We start from the raw sequence: 20,396 nt of genomic DNA, 5'->3' as shown, positions 1-20,396 counted from the left end.
TAGTCACTGATGCAGTACATGGAAGTTTTTTTGTGAGTATGGACCTACAAAATAGAGAATATATGGATTAGATGTTCATCGGAGATATCCCCAATGAGGACCCTCCGATATTTAAATGATATGGTCTCCTTATATAAGACCTAAACAATGATTGATTATAGTAAGTTAATTATATAATTTTGTAAATATTATTAACTAGCATAATTATTGAATATATTTCTATTTATGATGCATAATTATAAATATTTTATCTTTAGTAATCTCACCAAAATAGAGATTGCTTATCTTTAACCATGATTATTTCCTTTTTTGAGTGAGTATTACATTGGCTGAATCGATTGAATGATTCTGCTAACTGAACTATTAAGTGTGATTAGTCACATAAATTATCCAAAAATCTAAATTACTAAATTATGTTATTTTGGGACCTATGTCGGCCACATTCAACACAAAACCCAATTGAGCAGTGACCACTACTCTCGAAAGCCTCATATAGACACTATACATCAGTTTTCCGTCCAGAGCAACAATAACCCTTTGCCCTGCTTTTAATGGAATCTTAAATTAAGGAGATTTTTTTTTTCTTATGTAATATTATTTAATTTTAATTGAACAATTCTTTTAAAAAATTATTTTTTATGTTTTAAAATGATTTAAAAGAATATATGAATAAAAATGAGAAAAATATTTGTCGTTTTTATTTTGATTTATATCTAAATTTCTAATATATATCCATGCCTAATATCATTTTCATATTTATGTTTAAAGTTTTTATCAAAATGTTTTAGGTGTTATCCTTTTATAATGTGTCCACCGTAAATTATTTCTCTTATTTTTATTTCAAAAAGTAAATTTCTTTATGAATTAAAAGAAAATTTTCTATATTCAAATATTTTAAATGAAGTATTTATTTTATTTGATATATGAATTATTGATAATAGTAATAATCAATCATTAATCAATTAAAATTTTTAATTTTAATAATATAATTATAATTTTAAATTATTATCCAATTACTCAAAAGATAATTTGAAAATTAAATTTGCTGAACTTTTTATTTTTGCATTAACGAATAAAATTCATTTTTATGATTTTTTTTTTTCATTTAGTTTCAATTAAAATTAAAATTTATAATTTTAAAATATTGAAAAGGACTTAAATAAACTCATAACATATTTATACTTGATATAAAAAATTTGTAATATTATATCATATTAAATATGAAAAATTAATTTTGAAAAAAAAAATGAAAGCCACGTGTTATCTCTTTCTTATATACTCTAATCTCTATATAAAAACTAGACATCTTAGACAGAGTGAATTGTAATTCAGAAACAATTGATTTGGGAAGGGAAATTGGGAAAACAAAAGTGCTTCAGCAACTGTAACGGATATAATTGAAGGAGAAGAGATGGAGAACTACTTTTATTTCAAGTCAATTTCCTCTGCAGAAATGAAATCTCTTACAGCTATCTGTGACACCTTCTTGCCTTCAACATCTATTAAAACCTCTGATGAGTCTTTCGCCAGGTTTTTCCAAACTTCTGCTTCCATGGCTGGAATTCCTCAACGTGTAGGATTTTCTTTTTCATTACCTTTTTATTTATTTTCTTTCTTTTAAATTTATTTTTAATTTATGTAGTATATATACATGAACGCTCATGTTTGTCTGGAGAAAAGCATTCTTGTGTGTTGCTTTCCATGAAAAAAAGAATACCCTTTCTTGGGATAGGGTTTTATTTACTTTTATGAATTTTTTGAATATATATATATATAGGGGTAAGCAGATATTTCAGTTTAAATCAAAAAACCAAATAGAACCGAATTAATTTAGTTCAATTAGTTTAGTTTTAAAATTCAATGGTCTCGGTTCATTTATTTTCAAAAAAAAAAATTCGAATCGAACTGAAATTATATATATATATATATATATATAAAGGAAACCAAAGATTTTTTAGTTTTGATTTCTAAGTTTTTCTTTTTATGTTTTTGTTATTGATATTTAATGTTGAAAATATAAAATTTTATAAAATTTAATTTGATCGGTTTAAAATCAAACTGAATTAATATTTATCTGTTTAATTTGGTTCGGTTCAGAATGAAACCGACCATTTGCACCACTCTCTCTCTATATATATATATATTATAATTTATTTTTAAGCACTTAAAAACATGATTCAATAAAAATAAATCATTTATAAAGAAAAATAATTTCTCCTTTTCAGAAAAGATAGTCACTTTATAAAATTTTATAATTTTATTAAAATATAAAAATATTTATATATATATATATATATATATATATATATATATATATATACTATTAATTTAATATTATAATTAAATTAATAAAAATATTTTTATAAAATATATTTTTTTATAAAATATTTTCTATATACAAATTATTTTCCAAAAGCTCAAATCACAAAAATAGTCTTTCAAAAGATAGAAGGCTAACTATATTAACCCAACAGAGATGATATATATAACCTATGAAAATGGCCTGTTTTTTTTTTCTCTAAAATAATAGTAAGGTTACTTACATTAACACTCATGCATTAAATCACCTTTTTCCCTAATTTTATATGTAGAGAGAAATACTAATTAATAAAGGTTATTAGAAAACTTACATCAACTATTTATTTTCTGAAAAAAAGTTTTTTATTTTATTTTGTTGTATTTTCTATCAATTTAAAGGCTTTTTTTTTTTCTTGAGTCTTTGAGAAGCACTGATTTTTAGTGATTAAAAGATGTGCATGATGTCTTACACACTAAACTATAAGAATCTAATGATATAATAATGAATTTGAGCCCATTGGTAATTACCAACAGATTATTAATAGATTTTTAAAATTTATTGGTACACTGAAAAAAAAAAAGTGTTTTATGAACATATTTCAAAATTTGTTAGATAATTTAGAAAGATGTTCATCAACAATTTTTATATTCGATGTTAATTTTGAAACATAAAAAAATTGAAGTTTAAAAGGACTTGAAATTTGTTGGTAATATATCAATGGTTTAAAAATTTGTTGCCAGAAATTCAACAAATTTTGAATCCATTAGTTATTTATGAGACATAAAAATATTTGAGTGTTTAAATTACCAACAAAAATTTAAATTATCAACTAATTTCAAATCTATTTATAAATTAATAAAGGATTTTTAAATCATTAATAATTTAAAAGACATAAAAAATTATGGCTTTAAATTACCAATGGATTTTAAATCCATCGGTAATTTATTAATAGATTTTAAATCTATTAGTAAATATGAAAATGAAAATACCGTCTTTCCTTTTAAAAGCTCACTTTTTTCTTTTAATTGCAAATGGATTATTAGCAGATTTAAAAGTTCATTAGTAATTTAACAAAAAACTTCAAATTCCATTGGCAATTCCTGGAAAGAAAAAAGCTCATTTTTAAAATAAATTTAGTAGCTATGTTTCTAAATCTTACGCACACATACCTATAAACACCACCTTTTCTTTTCTATTTTATTTATTCAATCATTTTCATCTCTTCAATTTAATTTTTTTTTTTCTCATATTCTCTTTTTTTAATTATTTTTTTCTTTTCCTTTCTCCTCTCATTATTTTCTTCTTCTTTTTTTCTTTTTCTTTTCTCTTTTCTCAACATCTCTTCTCTTTCTCTATTTTTTTGTTTCATTATATATCTTATCTCTCATTTTGCCTTTTAATTATGCATGTAAGCATATAATAAAATTGACAAAAAAGAAAACTTTGTGAAAGCTGATCTTGGTGTTATGTTTGTTTTATTTCACTTTAAATCTCCTTCGGGCAATGTGATTTTTAAATTATGTGCCAAAATTTGATCCATGTCTCATGCTTTTGATCTTAAATTAACCCTTTGCACGCATTTGATTCTTCTATATCTACTTTGCTTTTATTGTCCAGCTTTTTATTAAAAAAAAAAAAAAGAAAAATGAATTAATCTAGTCAATAAATTTAACAACGATCCTTTATCAATTAATGTTTAATTTATTGAGACGATTTTAAAAAGTAGTAATTTTAAATATATTAAATTAATGTAAAAAATACGTATTTTTATATTCATCTAAGGATAAAATTAATTTTAATAAATTAATCTTGAAATGCCTTAGTGACCAATCACAAGCGCTCAAAAAGTATTAAAAAATGCACCATTAAATACAAACTTATATGAGAATATCCTTATAACAAGTGCATGAAAAGTCTTAAGAAAAGGGAAAATTTGATTATCAAATATAAATTATTATACTTTTAATTCATTAAATTGTACCTTTAAAATTACTTAGAAAAAGAATTTAGAGTATGTTTGAGCTAGAAGCTAGCAAATTTTAAACATCTCAAACCCCAACTCTATACAGACCTTAGGATATAGAATAAACTTGTTCAAGATCAACTGATCACAACTAACCAGAAACTAAAAAAAAAATGACCCATCACTTGAAAAAATCATACTGATGTTTGTGTTTGACTGACATTGGACAGGTAGGAGAGGTGATAGCTACAAGGAAGCACCCAAAGAAGCGGTTGATTCGGTTGGCACTATGGATGCTTTCTAGAAGGATTGGAACCTTCATTCTCTGCGGCCTACCAAGCATTTCAATCCATTTTCCCTATTTTCAAACTTTCTCTCAACTTCCTCTCCACAAAAGGGAACAGATTTTGCATTCTTGGTCTCTCAGCTTTTTCTACCTCATCAGGATGGCTTTCAAGACTATTAAACTTCTCACTTTATTTTTCTTCTTCTCTCAGGTGCAAACTCTCTGCCTTTTCTTTATTTTCTTTCTTTTTTTTTTATTGAACTCCGACTGAAATTGTTGCAGAATTGAAACTTCAAACCCTGATGAACTCGTAAGTAACTTCACAATCATAGAGATGACCAGCATTACATATAAATGAGTTCATTCATTGATTCTTATTCAACTGCACTTGCATATCCACCATGAACAGAAAGGACATGTCTAGTTGGTCCATCGTGGACCTGGTACAAAGGAAGAAATTTCAACGCAATATTATCTCATTTTGCATATTCATTTTCAGGTAGATGAGAAAAATGAGAACCTGACATGGAAAGCAATAGGCTATCCAGGACCTGACCCACAATTCAAAGCTTTAAAGCTATCTCCAAATGATGACGAGCAAAAACTCTATGGACCTCTTCACAAAGGACTTGTTAATATGAACCTTCCACGAGACATACTTGCAAACACTCTCCGGCTTGCTGGATTTCCTGTCCTTACTCGCCGATCCAAAAATAATGCACCCTGCGGCTCATCTAATCCTTCTTTGTTTATCAAATGTGATGCAGTTGTAGTTGGTTCTGGTTGCGGTGGCGGTGTGGTTGCTGGTGTTCTTGCAAAAGCTGGTTATAAAGTGCTTGTAATTGAGAAGGGAAATTATTGTGCAAGAAACAATCTTTCCCTCCTTGAAGGGCCAACGATGGATCAAATGTACCTAGCTGGTGGTCAAATGGCAACTGATGATATGGGGGTTATAATACTTGCAGGATCTACAGTTGGTGGAGGTTCTGCAATCAATTGGTCATCTTCTATCAGAACCCCACAACATGTGATAAATGAATGGAGTGATCAATACGATCTAGAGATATTTGATAGTGAATTGTACAAAGAAGCATTGGATGTTGTATGCCAGAAAATGGGTGTTCAATCAGGAATTCATAAAGAAGGTCTCAATAACGCCGTTCTAAGAAAAGGATGCCAAGAACTGGGTTATCCTGTAAACACCATTCCTCGAAATTCCTCACCAGATCATTACTGTGGCTGGTGTTCTCTTGGCTGCAAGGATGGAAGAAAGAAAAGCACTTGTGAGACCTGGCTATTGGATTTAGTGAATTCAGGTAATGGGGCAATTCTTCCCAGGTGTGAGGCCATCAAGGTATTGCACAAGCAAAAGAGAGGAAGAAATAGTCGAAAAAAAGCAAGCGGAGTTGCTTTCGAATTCGAGTACAAGGGGGCAAAAGACTTGTATGTGGTTGAATCAAAAGTGACTATTGTTGCATGTGGTGCTCTCAGTACTCCTCCTTTATTGAAAAGGAGTGGTTTGGAAAATCCTAACATTGGCAAAAATCTACATCTTCATCCAGTGATAATGGCTTGGGGCTACTTCCCTGATGCACCGTTCTCCTGGCCGGAGGAAGAGAAAAAGAGTTATGAAGGAGGGATAATGACAGCAATGTCTACGGTCGTTGCAAATCATGACAAGTCTGGATATGGTGCAGTGATACAGACACCATCATTGCATCCAGGTATGTTCTCAGGCCTGATGCCTTGGGTCTCAGGAATCGATATGAAAATGAAAATGTGCCGGTTTTCAAGGACTGCACACATATTTGCATTGGCAAGAGACAAAGGAAAAGGAACAGTGAATTCTCCAAGCTCAATATCTTATCAAATGGAAGATTCTGATGAGGAGAATCTGCAGAAAGGAATGGAGAAGATGCTAAGGATATTGGCAGCAGCAGGTGCTGAAGAAATTGGAACACATCACTTCGAAGGGAGAAGCATAAATGCTAAAAAAGTGAGCTACCATGAGTTTGAGAAGTTTGTGAAAGAAGAAAGTGTAAGACCACTAAGAGATTTATCAACACAGATATGTTCAGCACATCAGATGGGGAGCTGCAGAATGGGTGTGAATCCAAAGGACTCAGTGGTGAACCAGATGGGAGAGACATGGGAGGTAGAGGGACTGTTTATAGCAGATACAAGTGTGTTTCCAACTGCTTTAGGACTGAATCCGATGGTCACAGTTCAGGCTATTGCCTATTGCACTGCACAATCGGTTCTTGAAGTTCTAAAGAAGAAATCATGTTAATTAACTGAATTTTTCAGTGCATTGTGATTATTATTCGAAGGAATTTGGTCCGCGTCACGCATGTGTGAAGAAGATGTGCAGAAGTACCATTGGCGATTTTGTCTTTCTCTTGGACTCTTTATTCAGGAATTTATGGGCCGGACACACATGCGGCATGAAATGGCCCTAACCCCTTTTTTTTTTTTTGAAAAATAAAAATTAAGTTTACCATTTTTATTAGTAGACTTTGTAAATGGGCTTATAGCCTCTTCTCCTTGGAAAAAATAAAAGGTGTTGTATTGATTTAAAAATGGACCGGTGGTCAATGGCCTCTTCTCTTTTAAACAAGAAAAGAAAATGTTATTAGATTAAAAAAAAAAAAAAAAAAAAAAACCTAAGCTGTTTTAACACTCCTCATCGCTAATCCAACTGATAGAAGGTAAGTAGTAAACCCTTAAATCTCAATTCTTTTATCTCCTCATTATTAGGCTTCTTTTTTTCAATGAAAATGCGTAATTGTTAATTTATTTGTATAATAAGCAATAGATTATTAAATTTCTAATTTTACAATTGCATATATATTTTTTCTCTTTCATGTATACATGTATATATATTGCGAAACAAGAAACAATATTAATTAGAAAAAATTACTATTTAGACCATATATTTTAACAAAATTAACTTTTTAGTCTCTATATTTTAAAAAATATATTATTTAATCCCTATAAAAATTTATGTTCAATTATTTAGTCCTTTTATCAAATTTTTCGTTAGTCAATATCAATTAACTTATTATTTATTCTTTCCATTTTTGTGAAACTAATTAGTTAATCCCTATATTTTAACAAAATACATTGGTTACCCTGTAATTTAACTCTATTAATTATTTGGTTTTATAATTTTATTATACCTAAATTACCCTAATTATTTACCCCTTATTTTTTTTTATCCTTTCTTTTTTCTCTCTCCATGTTTCTTTTCCTATACACTCATACATTTTTCTCCCTTATTCTCTCTTTGCTTTTACCTGTCAAATAAAATGGTGTAAGCTATCTATACCAAAAAGTTAATTAGTTTCTTTAAATTTCTAAATAATTAAAAAAAATTATTTCTAAGCAGAGAAATCACAAAAATAATGTCCAAAGATTTAGAAATTTAATATATATATATATATATATAAACTAAAATTTAGTCTTCACATAACAAAATTTTTAGTTTTATCTAAGAATATATTTTCCAAAATACAGGAATCAACAAATTAGTTTCTTTAAAATATAGGGACTAATAATAGTGTGAATAGTATGGGTAATGAAAAATTTGATAGAGGGACTCAATAGTTTAACAAAAATTTTATAGGGACTAAATAGTATATTTTTTAAAATACAGGGACTAAATAGTTAGTTTTGTTAAAATGCAGAAACTAAATAGTAATTTTCCCTATTAATTGTTTGTCAAATTAGAGTTGGTTAAGTGATCAAAGTTCCTGCCTTTGGAAAATTCTTGAAACTAAGAAATAATTAAAATCAATAAACCACCCAGTCCACTTCTTAAAAGAGAAAAATTCAACTAATTGTCATGACCCAACCTATAAGCCGGACTGGTACTAGGACCTGGACCAGCTTAAAGCCCCCGAGGCCCGTAGTAAGCCTAACTATTCCTTAACCCAACTCTAAGGCCCTTTTGGGCCCAATTTCAAGAATTCAACCAGACAGAGTCCGCCCATAAAGTGGACCTTTCAACGGAGAGTTTTTTACTCACCCGACCTGTAAACACAATATATAATCAATTGGGGAGCTCAGCTCACCCTTCACATACTCAAATGTCATAAAAATAAATGGGAGCTTAACTCCCTCATCCAGTCCAACAAACATGCGTATAATAATAAGTTTACAGGTCCAACATGAAAATTATATTACAGTCCCCAAAACAAATAAATATTTCTAACACATGCAGAAATTCTAGGAGTTAATAGAATTATACAAACATTAATAAACAACCTGCAAAGGAGAAAAGCAGGTTAACCACAACAAAATCCTCCTGTAGCCTGAAAAATAATGAACAGGAGTGAGCATTTGACTCAGAGAGTAAAATAGCAATTTTAACCATAATCTCTATAACTATCTAAAGCTAATGCACCCTGTAGAGTGAAATACAACATCAGCAATATTTTCACATCATAACAGCAAAAAGGTAATTTGGAGCACTCACACACCCAGTAATGCCAAATCATAAATATATGAGAGCTGACCCCCTATACAGCTCTCTTAAATCCAACCTGTGCCAGCGAAGAACTCAAGCCGGACTTTCGCTTAATAAACCAAATCGGGGTCCCAGCGAATAACTCAAGCCATGTCTACCCTGAAGGACTAGGTCCCAGCGAGGATCTCAAGCCGTGTCTACCCGTCCTATCCATAGCCAACACTATACCATATGCACGCCAACGCACGCACACTGCTCCAAATTACCACAACAACATCCATGGCACTTTAACAGTTGTGAATGCAACATAAAACGTGCTTAGAGTTTAACTACATAGATATTTACATATAAGTGATGCATGGGCATGCTTGAACATATAATAATATTGAAATTACAATTAAAATTAATATTTTACTCACAGACTTGACAACAGTCACTGTGGCGGCTGGGCGGAGGAAGAAGGCTATCCCGATTCACCTAACAATTTTATTACAATCATTTAATAAATTTGACTCAATACAAATAAAGAAAAAGACCAAAGACGTCCTAAGTCGTGTTAAAAATTCGGCAGAGTCTCCCCTATACTTAGGACCTACCCAACCTGCAAATTGGTTTAAAATACACTTCTATATCTACCAACCATGCACCCACAACGCAATCATATCGCACAGCCCCTCCTGGGCCCATCCAAATAGTCATCAATCATAATATGTAAAATTACAGTTTAGTCCTTATAATTGACCCTTTTTGCAAAAACTACCCAAATAAACTCTAAAAATTCTAAAACTTTGCCTCGCGGTCCTTAGCAATATTACTAGGCTATTGCAAAAAGAATCATAATTTTCTGAGCCACCATGAATATTTTATGGATTTTTAATCCCATTTAAGCACAAAAAAATTATGAAAAAGCAAGGTTTGGGTTTACCTATGCCGATTCCGATCTTGGGAACGCGCTTGAGGCGTTTGACAACGGTGGGGTAGCTAAAATCCCAATCCAATTCCAAGACTTTTTCGGTAGTCGGTCTGTCTGGCCGGAAATTCACAGACCCGGACAACTGTCGAATTTCCGCAAATTGAAGTACCTACACGAAGCCCACAACACAGGGGTTAGTATAAAATTTTTACGAAATTTTCTAAGCTCATTTAATACTCGAAAAAATACTATGAAGTTCCATGAGACCCACCGAAAAATGGTGTCAGAAAATTTTGAAATTTATATTGTCGCGAAGTTCTCGACGAGTGGAGCGCTCTGTTACTCTCGATTTTCTCGTGAGGTTCACGGTTTGTGAGAAATCTAGCCCAAAATTCAAAATGGGCTAAAACTTCCCGGACAAAAATTGGACAAACCGCTCGATGGATTTTGGTGTTCTTGGTGTCTATGGAAAGCTCTCGAGGTGTAGATGTTGTTTGATACAAGACCCGGCCCAATCGGTGGCCGGATCAGCCAAATTTCGATCGGAAAGTCAAAACGGCGCATGCGCGTCGGGTGGTCTTCGCACGCGTTTTTCCGGCCGGCTGGAGCGTCGGCCTGTAACACCCCAAAATTTTAAATTTTATGAGCATTTTTGGTATTTTAATCTTATTTAAATTTTAGGAATTTTTTTGAGATTTTTCGGATTTTAAAAATTGGGTTCGATTTTCCGAAAATATAAACTTTGATGATTTTTAAAAATTAATTTAAAGACCACGTGGCAAAACTAAAAATATATTTGGAGTCTACGTATTTTTCTGAGTTTTCTAGAATTTTTTCGGAATTTTTGGACCTCGTTTTCGATCCCGATGCAGAGTAAAAATTCAAAATTTTGTACTTCGAATCGAACCGGCCGAATCAAACCGGACCGGATCGGACCGGTTGAATCGGACCGGCTCCCTTCCCTTTTTTTCTTCCCCGCGCGCGTCGTTCTCTCTTCCTTTTCTCTCTCTTTTCTCTCTCCTCCCCGCCACGGCCACCTCCCCGCCACCCACCGACGGCGCCGCCACCCTCCCCCAGCCACCGGCCGCCAGAACGGCCTGAATCGCGCGATTCTCTCCTCGCAAGCGTTTTAGCTTCTCCGGCCAAAATCCGGCCGATCCGGCCACCAATTGGACCGGGTCTTGTGTCTAAAATCATCTACTCGGCGAGAGCTTTCCATAGACACCAAGAACGCCGAAATCCATCAAGCGGTTTGTCCGATTTTTGCTCGGAAAGATTTTAGCCCATTTCGACTTTTGGGCTAGATTTCTCGAAAATCGTGAATCCCACGAGAAAACCGAGGGTACCAGCACACTCCACTCATCGAGAGCTTCACGGCAACATAAATTTTAAAATTTTTCGACACCGTTTTTCGGTGGGTCCCACGGAACTTCGCAGTGTTTTTCCGAGCATTTAATGAGCTTAGAAAATTCTGAAAAATTTATGTACTAACCCCCGTGTTATGGGCTTCATGTAGGTATCCTCGATTCGCGGAAATTCGACAGTTGACCAAGATGCGAAATTCGCCGCATGCACTGCACGGAAAAGTCTCCGAATTGGACCGAGGTTTTGGCTAGCCCCCCATTGTCAGATGTCCCGAGCGCGTTCCCGAAGTCAGAATTGGCAAAGGTAAACCCGAACCTTGCTTTTTCGTAATTTTCTAGTGCTTAAATAGGATTAAAAATCCATAAAATATTCGTGGTAGCTTAGAAAATTATGATTCTTTTTGCAATAGCTTAGTAATATTGCTAAGGACCATGGGCAAAGTTTTAGAATTTTTAGAGCTTATTTGGGCGCTTTTGCAAAAATGGTCAATTATAAGGACTAAATTGAAATATTACATCTTGTGATGGATGATTGATTTGATGGGCCAGAGGGGCTGTGTGATATGATTGAGCTGTGGATATATGGATTGTAAATATAGAAGTGTATTTTGAGCCATTTTGCGAGTTGGGTAGGTCCTAGGTATAGGGAGACTCACGGATTTTCTACGACTTAGGACGTATTGGTCTTTTTCTTTGTTTGTATTGAGTCAAATTTATTAAATGATTGTAATAAAATTGTCAGTGAGCTGATGCCTTCTTCCTCCACCCACCGCCACAGTGATTGTCACAAGTCGTGAGTAAAATATTAATTTTAATTGTAATTTCGATATTATTATATGTTCAAATTGCCCAAGCATCACTTATATGGTTATAGTTATGTAGTTAAACTCTAGGCACGATTTATGATGCATTGATAACTGTTAAAGTGCCATGATGTTGTTGCGGTAATTTGGAGCAGTGTGCGTGCGTTGGCGTGCGTGTGATGTGGTGTGGACTATGGATAGGACGGGTAGTCACGGCTTGAGTTCTTCGCTGGGACCCGATCCTTCGAGGGGTAATCACGGCTTGAGTTCTTCGCTGGGACCCTCGATTTGGTTTATTAAGTGAAAGTCCGGCTTGAGTTCTTCACGCACGTGTTGGATTTAAGAGAGCTGTATAGGGGATCAGCTTCCATATGTTATGATTGATGCTACAGGGTGCGTGAGTGCTCCAAATTACCTTTTTGATGTTATAATGTGAAAATGTTGTTGATGTTGCATTTCACTCTACAGGGTGCATTAGTTTTAGATAGTTATAGAGATTATGGTTAAAAGTGATATTTTACTCTCTGAGTCGAACGCTCACTCCTGTTCAATATTTTTTTCAGGCTACAGGAGGATTTTATTTTGGTTAACCTGCTTTTCTCCTTCGCAGGTTGTTTATCGATATTTGTGTAATTTTATTTACTCCTAGAATTTCCGCATGTGTTAGAAGTATTTATTTGATTATGGTCTGTAATATTATTATCATGTTGGACCTGTAAACGTATAATGATATGCATGTTTGATGGATTGGATGAGGGAGCTGAGCTCCCATTTATTTTTATGAGGATATGAGTATGTAGAGGGTGAGCTGAGCTCCCCAATTGAGTATTTATTATGTTTACAGGTCGGGTGAGTCGAAAACTCCCCGTTGGAAAGTCCATTTTATGGCCGGACTCTGTCCGTTTGTTTTCTTGATATTGGGCCCAAATGGGCCTTAGAGTTGGGTTAATGAACAGTTAGGCTTACTACGGGCCTCGGGGGCTTTAGGCTGGCCCAGGTCCTAGTGCCGGTCCGGCCCATAGGTTGGGTCGTGACAAATGTGGTATCAGAGCTTAGGCTCCAGATTCTTAGGGAATGTTCATCTAAAATGTTGGGAAGAGTCTACTAGGAGTCACATGCGGAAAAATAGGGTCCATATTCGTCTTGCATTGTCATCTTTGCTTCTAGTTTCTGCTTTATATATTGTGTGTAAACATGAGTCTATAGAGCTATGTAATGTGCAGTTTTGAATTTTGTGGGCTAATGCTGCTGAATTTCAGGAAAATGCGTAGAAGCAGGAGAGCTGCCACTGCACCAGAGCCAGATGTGCCTGACGAGGTGTCAGCACAGGATGAGGCGCCTGCCCCGAGGAGACGGGGTAGGAGGCCTAGAGCTGCTCAAGTAGAGGAGCAGCCACCCCCAGTACAGGATCAGTCCTTTATGGCACAGGGTCCCATGGACCCCATGGCAGCTACTCTAGCTGGGTTACAGAGAACCATCGACATGATGGCGCAGTATATGGTCCACCCTCCACAGCAGCAGCAGTCCACCGCACCAAGAGAAGAACCTTACAAACAGATCATCAATTTTAAGAAGTTGGTGCCTGGTACTTATGATGTGTCAGACGATGCATATCGGTTTTTGGATTCCTACTGCATGTGCAGAATGTAATTACAATTGATCGATAGAAGATCGATAGATCAGATGCAAGATGTCATGGGGCCTATGCCTAGACAATGGATGAATGACTACGTGTTACCCCGGATGGAGGGTTTGACATGCGCTCAGTTTGTGGAACATTTTATCAATCGGTTTGTGCCAGAAAGCTTCAGAGATCAGAAGCAATGGGCCTTTGAGGCCTTAAGACAGAATGGCAGGTCTGTAGACGAATATGCTACAGAATTTCTGGAATTGAGCAGATATGCCCCTGCAGCAGTAGCTACAGAAACTATGAAGGTGAAGAGATTCCTAAAGGGGCTTGACAGGAGGTATGCGAACCTAGCCATGATGTCTGATCAGTCTTTTGACATGGTAGTTGATCGAGCCAGACAGATAGAGATTAGCTATGCTGCGGATGACAGCGGGAGAGCCAAGAAAAACAGAGCAGAGGGTTCCTCAGGTGTCCCTTCCATGGGTACTCCGGACAGTGGTGGCCAGAGTAATTACAGAGGAAGAAGTAGGAACAAGAAGAGTGGTTTTAGACACAAACCTCGAGGATTCGCACTGTGGTACGGATCCAGCAGGGTCACGCTCAGTATAGCGCCTGGTCCGTTCAGATCCTCATTGGCACCTTGTGCACAGAGTGTAAGATGACATTCAGTACCTAGTTTGATGGGATCAGGAGTATTCTTCAGGTGTGGCCAAACAGGTCACTTTGATAGAGAATGCCCTGCTTTGATGAGCCACGATGGGGTCACAGTGGTTCTGCGAATGTTCCTCGTCGATTGTATCCGGTGCTTCCAAGATGGCAGTGATCGATGGCCAACAGGGCCGAGGACAAGGGGGACGTGGATTTGGAGGCAGATCAGGAGGTAGAAGTTAGTATCAGGGTTCTGCCACTCAGGGTAGGGGTCAAGCTCGGGTTTTCACCCTGACCCACCAGGATGCTCAAGCTTCAAATGCAGTTGTGGCAGGTATTCTTCTGGTATGTTCTTATGAGGCTCGTGTTTTGATAGATCCGGGTGCTACGCACTCATTTGTCTCCCCTGTGTTTGCCATGAGGTTGGGTAGAAACCCTACAACTTTAGAGTGCCCTTTGTCAGTAGCTACCCCACTTAGCGACAACATAGATGTAGATATGATTTTTCCGGGTAGCCCAATGGTAGTGGATGGAAAGATCCTCCCAGCAGACTTGGTTCCTCTACCAGTAATGGATTTTGATGTAATCCTGGGGATGGATTGGTTGTCAACTCACTATGCCACTTTAGACTGCAGGAACAAAAAGGTGTATTTCCACATACCTGGTGTGGAAGTGTTTAGCTTTGATGGTGACAGGAGCATGGCTCCATATAATTTGGTGTCAGCAATTAGTGCTAGAAAAATGTTGAGGCGTGGATGCCAAGGGTATTTGGCATTGGTGAGAGATACATCTGTAGAAGGTGTCAGCATGGAAAATGTTCCTGTTGTCAGAGAATTTATGGATGTCTTCCTGCAGGAGCTTCGTGGTTGCCACCAAGAAGGGAAATAGAGTTTTGCATTGATGTTGTGCCAGGTACAAACCCCATATCGATGCCACCTTACAGGATGGCACCAGCAGAATTGAAAGAGCTGAAGGAGCAACTACAAGAGCTTTTGGACAAGGGTTTTATACGTCCGAGCACTTCACCTTGGGGCGCTCCTTTTCTATTTGTGAGAAAGAAGGATGGGTCATTGAGGTTGTGTATCGACTACAGACAGCTGAACAAGGTGACTGTGAAGAACAAGTATCCACTTCCTCGGATCGATGATCTGTTTGATCACTCAAGGGGCTAGATTCTTTTCCAAAATAGACCTGCGATCAGGCTACCATCAATTGAGAATCAGGAATGAGGACGTGTCCAAAACGGCTTTCAGGACAAGATATGGTCATTATGAGTTCTTGGTGATGTCTTTTGGACTAACTAATGCACCAGCAGCCTTCATGGACTTGATGAACAGGGTGTTCAAGCCATTTTTGGACCGTTTTGTCATCGTATTCATAGATGACATTTTGGTATACTCTCAGACCGAGGAAGAACACGTGTGGCACTTGAGGATGGTGTTGCAGACATTGAGGAGCACGGCAATATATGCCAAATTTTCAAAATGTGAATTTTGGCTAGAAAGCATCTCATTCTTGGGACACGTGGTTTCTAGTGACGGCATTCAAGTGGATCCCAAGAAAATTGAAGTCAGAATCGATTGGCTTAGGCCTACAACAGTCACTGAGGTGCGAAGTTTTCTGGGTTTAGCTGGCTACTATAGGCATTTTGTGCAAGATTTCTCCAGGATAGCGGCTCCCCTAACTAAGTTAACCAGGAAGAATGTTCCATTTATTTGGACAGATGACTGTGAGAAGAGTTTCCAGAAGCTTAAGGAGTGTCTAACTACTGCCCCTGTGTTGACACTACCTGTGAGTGGTGAAGGATACACCGTGTATTGTGATGCCTCCAGAGTTGGCCTAGGGTGTGTCTTGATGCAGAATGGAAAGGTAGTGGCTTATGCTTCAAGGCAGCTGAAGAGGCATGAGTAGAACTACCCCACCCATGATTTGGAAATGGCGGCTGTAGTATTTGCACTGAAAATCTGGAGACACTACCTGTATGGTGAAGTGTGCGAGATATACACCGACCATAAGAGTTTGAAGTATATCTTCCAACAGAGGGATTTAAACTTGAGACAGAGGAGATAGATGGAGCTTCTGAAAGACTATGATTGCACTATCGGTACCACCACAGGAAGGCCAATGTTGTGGCGGATGCTTTGAGCAGAAATCTTACGCGGTTTGGCGCACATTTCAGCAGAGAAGAGACCGTTGATTCAGGAAGTACATGAGTTGATGGATCAAGGTTTAATCCTAGATCTTTCAGATGAGGGGGTATTGTTGGCTCATTTTTTAGTGAGGCCAGACTTGAGGGACAGAGTTAGAGTTTCCCAGCACAGAGACCAACAATTGATGAAGATTATAGAAAGAGTACAGCAAGGTGAAGGTGGTGAGTTTGGATTTGCCAATGATGGCGCCCTAGTGCATGGTTCGAGGATATGTGTGCCTGATGTAGACAATCTCAGAAACGAAATCATGCAAGAGGCACACTATACACTGTACAGTGTCCACCCAGGTTCCACCAAAATGTACCATGATGTGAAAGATAGCTACTGGTGGAATGGCATGAAGAGAGACATAGCAGACTTTGTGTCCAAGTGCTTGACTTGTCAGAAGATGAAGTTTGAACACGGTATCGGGGAAGTGCAGAGCTCCCTATCCCAGAATGGAAGTGGGAAATGATCACTATGGATTTTGTGACTGGGTTGCCTCGTACCACTCGAGGATATGATTCGATATGGGTAATTATAGACCGCTTGACCAAATCAACTCACTTCTTGCCTGTGAAGACTACATATTCTGTGGCACAGTACGCCCGGCTCTACATTCGAGAAATAGTCAGATTGCATAGAGTTCCGGCTTCCATAATATCTGACAGAGGGCCCCAGTTCACTTCTTGGTTTTGGAGAAAGTTGCAGGAGGCACTTGGTACACAGTTGAACTTCAGTACGGCTTTCCACCCTCAGACAGACGGACAGTCCGAAAGGACAATCCAAACACTGGAAGACATGCTTCGCATGAGTGTCTTGGATTTTGGAGGTCAATGGGATGAGCAGCTAGCTTTGGTGGAGTTTGCCTACAACAACAGTTACCACTCCAGCATAGGGATGGCACCCTATGAGGCATTATATGGAAGAAAGTGTAGGTCTCCTCTGTGTTGGACAGAAATGGGGGAAGCGAAGGTGCATGATGTAGAACTAGTGCAGTACACTTCAGAGGTAGTTCCTTTAATCAGGGAATGACTTGACTTTCGATGGCGTAAGAGTTATGCAGACCCCAGATGGAGGGATGTGGAGTTTGCAGTGGGCGATTATGTATTCCTGAAGGTTTCTCCAATGAAGGGAGTCATGAGATTTGGAAAGAAGGGCAAGTTGGCACCACGGTATATTGGACCTTTTGAGGTTACTGATAGAGTTGGAGCAGTTGCCTACCGGTTGGAGCTACCACCCAACCTCTCTCACGTTCATCTCGTGTTTCACATCTCCATGCTCAGGAAATACATTCCCGATCCTTCTCATGTACTGCATAGGATGTGATAGAGCTAAAGAGAACTTGACATTTGAGGAGCGACTGTAGCCATAGTGGACTACCAAGTGAGACAGTGAGATCCAAGCAGATCCCTATGGTTAAGGTTTTGTGGAGAGTCGATCGGTGGAAGAGTGCACACAGGAGTCGAGCGGGACATGCGTAGCAAGTACCATATCTGCTCAATGTATAATCATGTGCTTTATTACGCCATGTGTAAAATTCGAGGGCAATTTTTACGTAAGGGGAAGAATGTAACACCCCAAAATTTTAAAATTTATTATTTTATGAGCATTTTTGGTATTTTAATTTTATTTAAATTTTAGAAATTTTTTTTTGAAATTTGTCGGATTTTAAAAATTGAGTTCGATTTTCCTAAAATATAAACTCTGATGATTTTTAAAAATTAATTTAAAGACCACGTGGCAAAACTAAAAATATATTTGGAGTCTACGTATTTTTCTGAGTTTTCTGGAATTTTTTCGGAATTTTTGGACCTCGTTTTCGGTCCCGAGGCAGAGTAAAAATTCAAAATTTTGTACTTCGAATCGAATCGGACCGGCTCCCTTCCCTTTTTTTCTTCCCTGCGCGCGTCGTTCCCTCTTCGTTTTCTCTCTCTTTTCTCTCTCCTCCCTCCCTTGCCGCCGGCCAGCCACCTCCCCCTGCCACCCCAGCCGACCGATGCCGCCACCCAGCCTCCCGGCCAGTGCGCCTGAGCAGAAAAACGCGAATTCCCTCCCTCGCGCGCAGCGTTTTGGCTTCTCCGGCCAAAATCCGGCCGATCCGGCCACCAATTGGACCGAGTCTTGTGTCTAAAATCATCTACTCGGCGAGAGCTTTCCATAGACACCAAGAACGCCGAAATCCATCGAGCGGTTTGTCCGATTTTTGCTCGGGAAGATTTTAGCCCATTTCGACTTTTGGGCTAGATTTCTCGAAAATCGTGAATCCCACGAGAAAACCGAGGGTACCAGCACGCTCCACTCGTCGAGAGCTTCGCGGCGACATAAATTTCAAAATTTTCCGACACCGTTTTTCGGTGGGTCCCACGGAACTTCGCAGTGTTTTTCCGAGCATTTAATGAGCTTAGAAAATTCTGAAAAATTTATGTACTAACCCCCGTGTTATGGGCTTCGTGTAGGTATCCTCGATTCGCGGAAATTCGACAGTTGACTGGGTCTGCTAAATTCGGTCGAACCAGGATTCTGGAAAAGTCTCCGAATGGGCCGAGGTTTTGGCTAGCCCCCATTGTCGGACATCGGCGCGTTTTGAAGTCGGAATTGGCAAAGGTAAACCGAACCTTGCTTTTGGTAATTTTTTAGTGCTTAAATAGGATTAAAAATCCATAAAATATTCGTGGTAGCTTAGAAAATTATGATTCTTTTTGCAATAGCTTAGTAATATTGCTAAGGACTACGGGGCAAAGTTTTAGAATTTTTAGAGCTTATTTGGGCAGTTTTTGCAAAAATGGTCAATTATAATGACTAAATTGAAATATTACATACTGTGATGGATGATTGATTTGATGGGCCCAGGAGGGGCTGTGTGATATGATTGAGCTGTGGATATATGGATTGTAAATATAGAAGTGTGTTTTGAGCCATTTTGCAGGTTGGATAGGTCCTAGGTATAGGGGAGACTCTGCCGGATTTTCGACACGACTTAGGACGTATTGGTCTTTTTCTTTGTTTGTATTGAGTCAAATTTATTAAATGATTGTAATAAAATTGTCGAGTGAGCCGAGACGACCTTCTTCCTCCGACCTCCACGGTGATTGTCGTCAAGTCTGTGAGTAAAATATTAATTTTAATTGTAATTTCGATATTATTATATGTTCAGCCTGCCCATGCATCACTTATATGCATATATTTATGTAGTTAAACTCTAGGCACAATTTATGATGCATTGATAACTGTTAAAGTGCCATGATGTTGTTGCGGTAATTTGGAGCAGTGTGCGTGCGTTGGCGTGCGTGTGATGTGGTGTGGACTATGGATAGGACGGGTAGTCACGGCTTGAGTTCTTGGGGACCCGATCCTTCGAGGGTAGTCACGGCTTGAGTTCTTCGTTGGGACCCTCGATTTGGTTTATTAAGCGAAAGTCAGGCTTGAGTTCTTCACGGCACGTGTTGGATTTAAGAGAGCTGTATAGGGGATCAGCTCCCATATGTTATGATTGATGCTACAGGGTGCGTGAGTGCTCCAAATTACCTTTTTGATGTTATAATGTGAAAATGTTGTTGATGTTGCATTTCACTCTACAGGGTGCATTAGTTTTAGATAGTTATAGAGATTATGGTTAAAAGTGATATTTTACTCTACAGTCGACGCTCACTCCTGTTCAATATTTTTTTCAGGCTACAGGAGGATTTTATTTTGGTTAACCTGCTTTTCTCCTTCGCAGGTTGTTTATCGATATTTGTGTAATTTTATTTACTCCTAGAATTTCCGCATGTGTTAGAAGTATTTATTTGATTATGGTCTGTAATATTATTATCATGTTGGACCTGTAAACG

The 20,396-nt window shown here is 37.4% G+C and overlaps 1 protein-coding gene across 2 annotated transcripts; it reads left to right on the top strand.

The window, feature by feature from the left end:
- Positions 1-1,299: 1,299 nt before the first annotated feature.
- LOC110667808 (long-chain-alcohol oxidase FAO4A) lies at positions 1,300-7,128 on the top strand. 2 transcript variants are annotated; one of them, XM_021828770.2, is made up of 3 exons: positions 1,300-1,573; positions 4,493-4,759; positions 5,048-7,128. In XM_021828770.2, exons 1-3 carry the CDS (start codon positions 1,412-1,414, stop codon positions 6,836-6,838), a joined length of 2,220 nt encoding a protein of 739 aa, XP_021684462.2. In that variant the 5' UTR covers positions 1,300-1,411; the 3' UTR covers positions 6,839-7,128. The 2 variants fall into 2 exon arrangements, with proteins under 2 accessions (XP_021684462.2, XP_021684463.2); XM_021828771.2 differs by having other exon boundaries at positions 1,377-1,530.
- The last annotated feature ends 13,268 nt before the right edge of the window (positions 7,129-20,396 follow it).

Source organism: Hevea brasiliensis, chromosome 15 (genome assembly GCF_030052815.1).
Source record: "Hevea brasiliensis isolate MT/VB/25A 57/8 chromosome 15, ASM3005281v1, whole genome shotgun sequence".
Lineage (NCBI taxonomy): Eukaryota > Viridiplantae > Streptophyta > Magnoliopsida > Malpighiales > Euphorbiaceae > Hevea > Hevea brasiliensis.
This window is presented reverse-complemented; position numbering and strand designations above follow the sequence as displayed.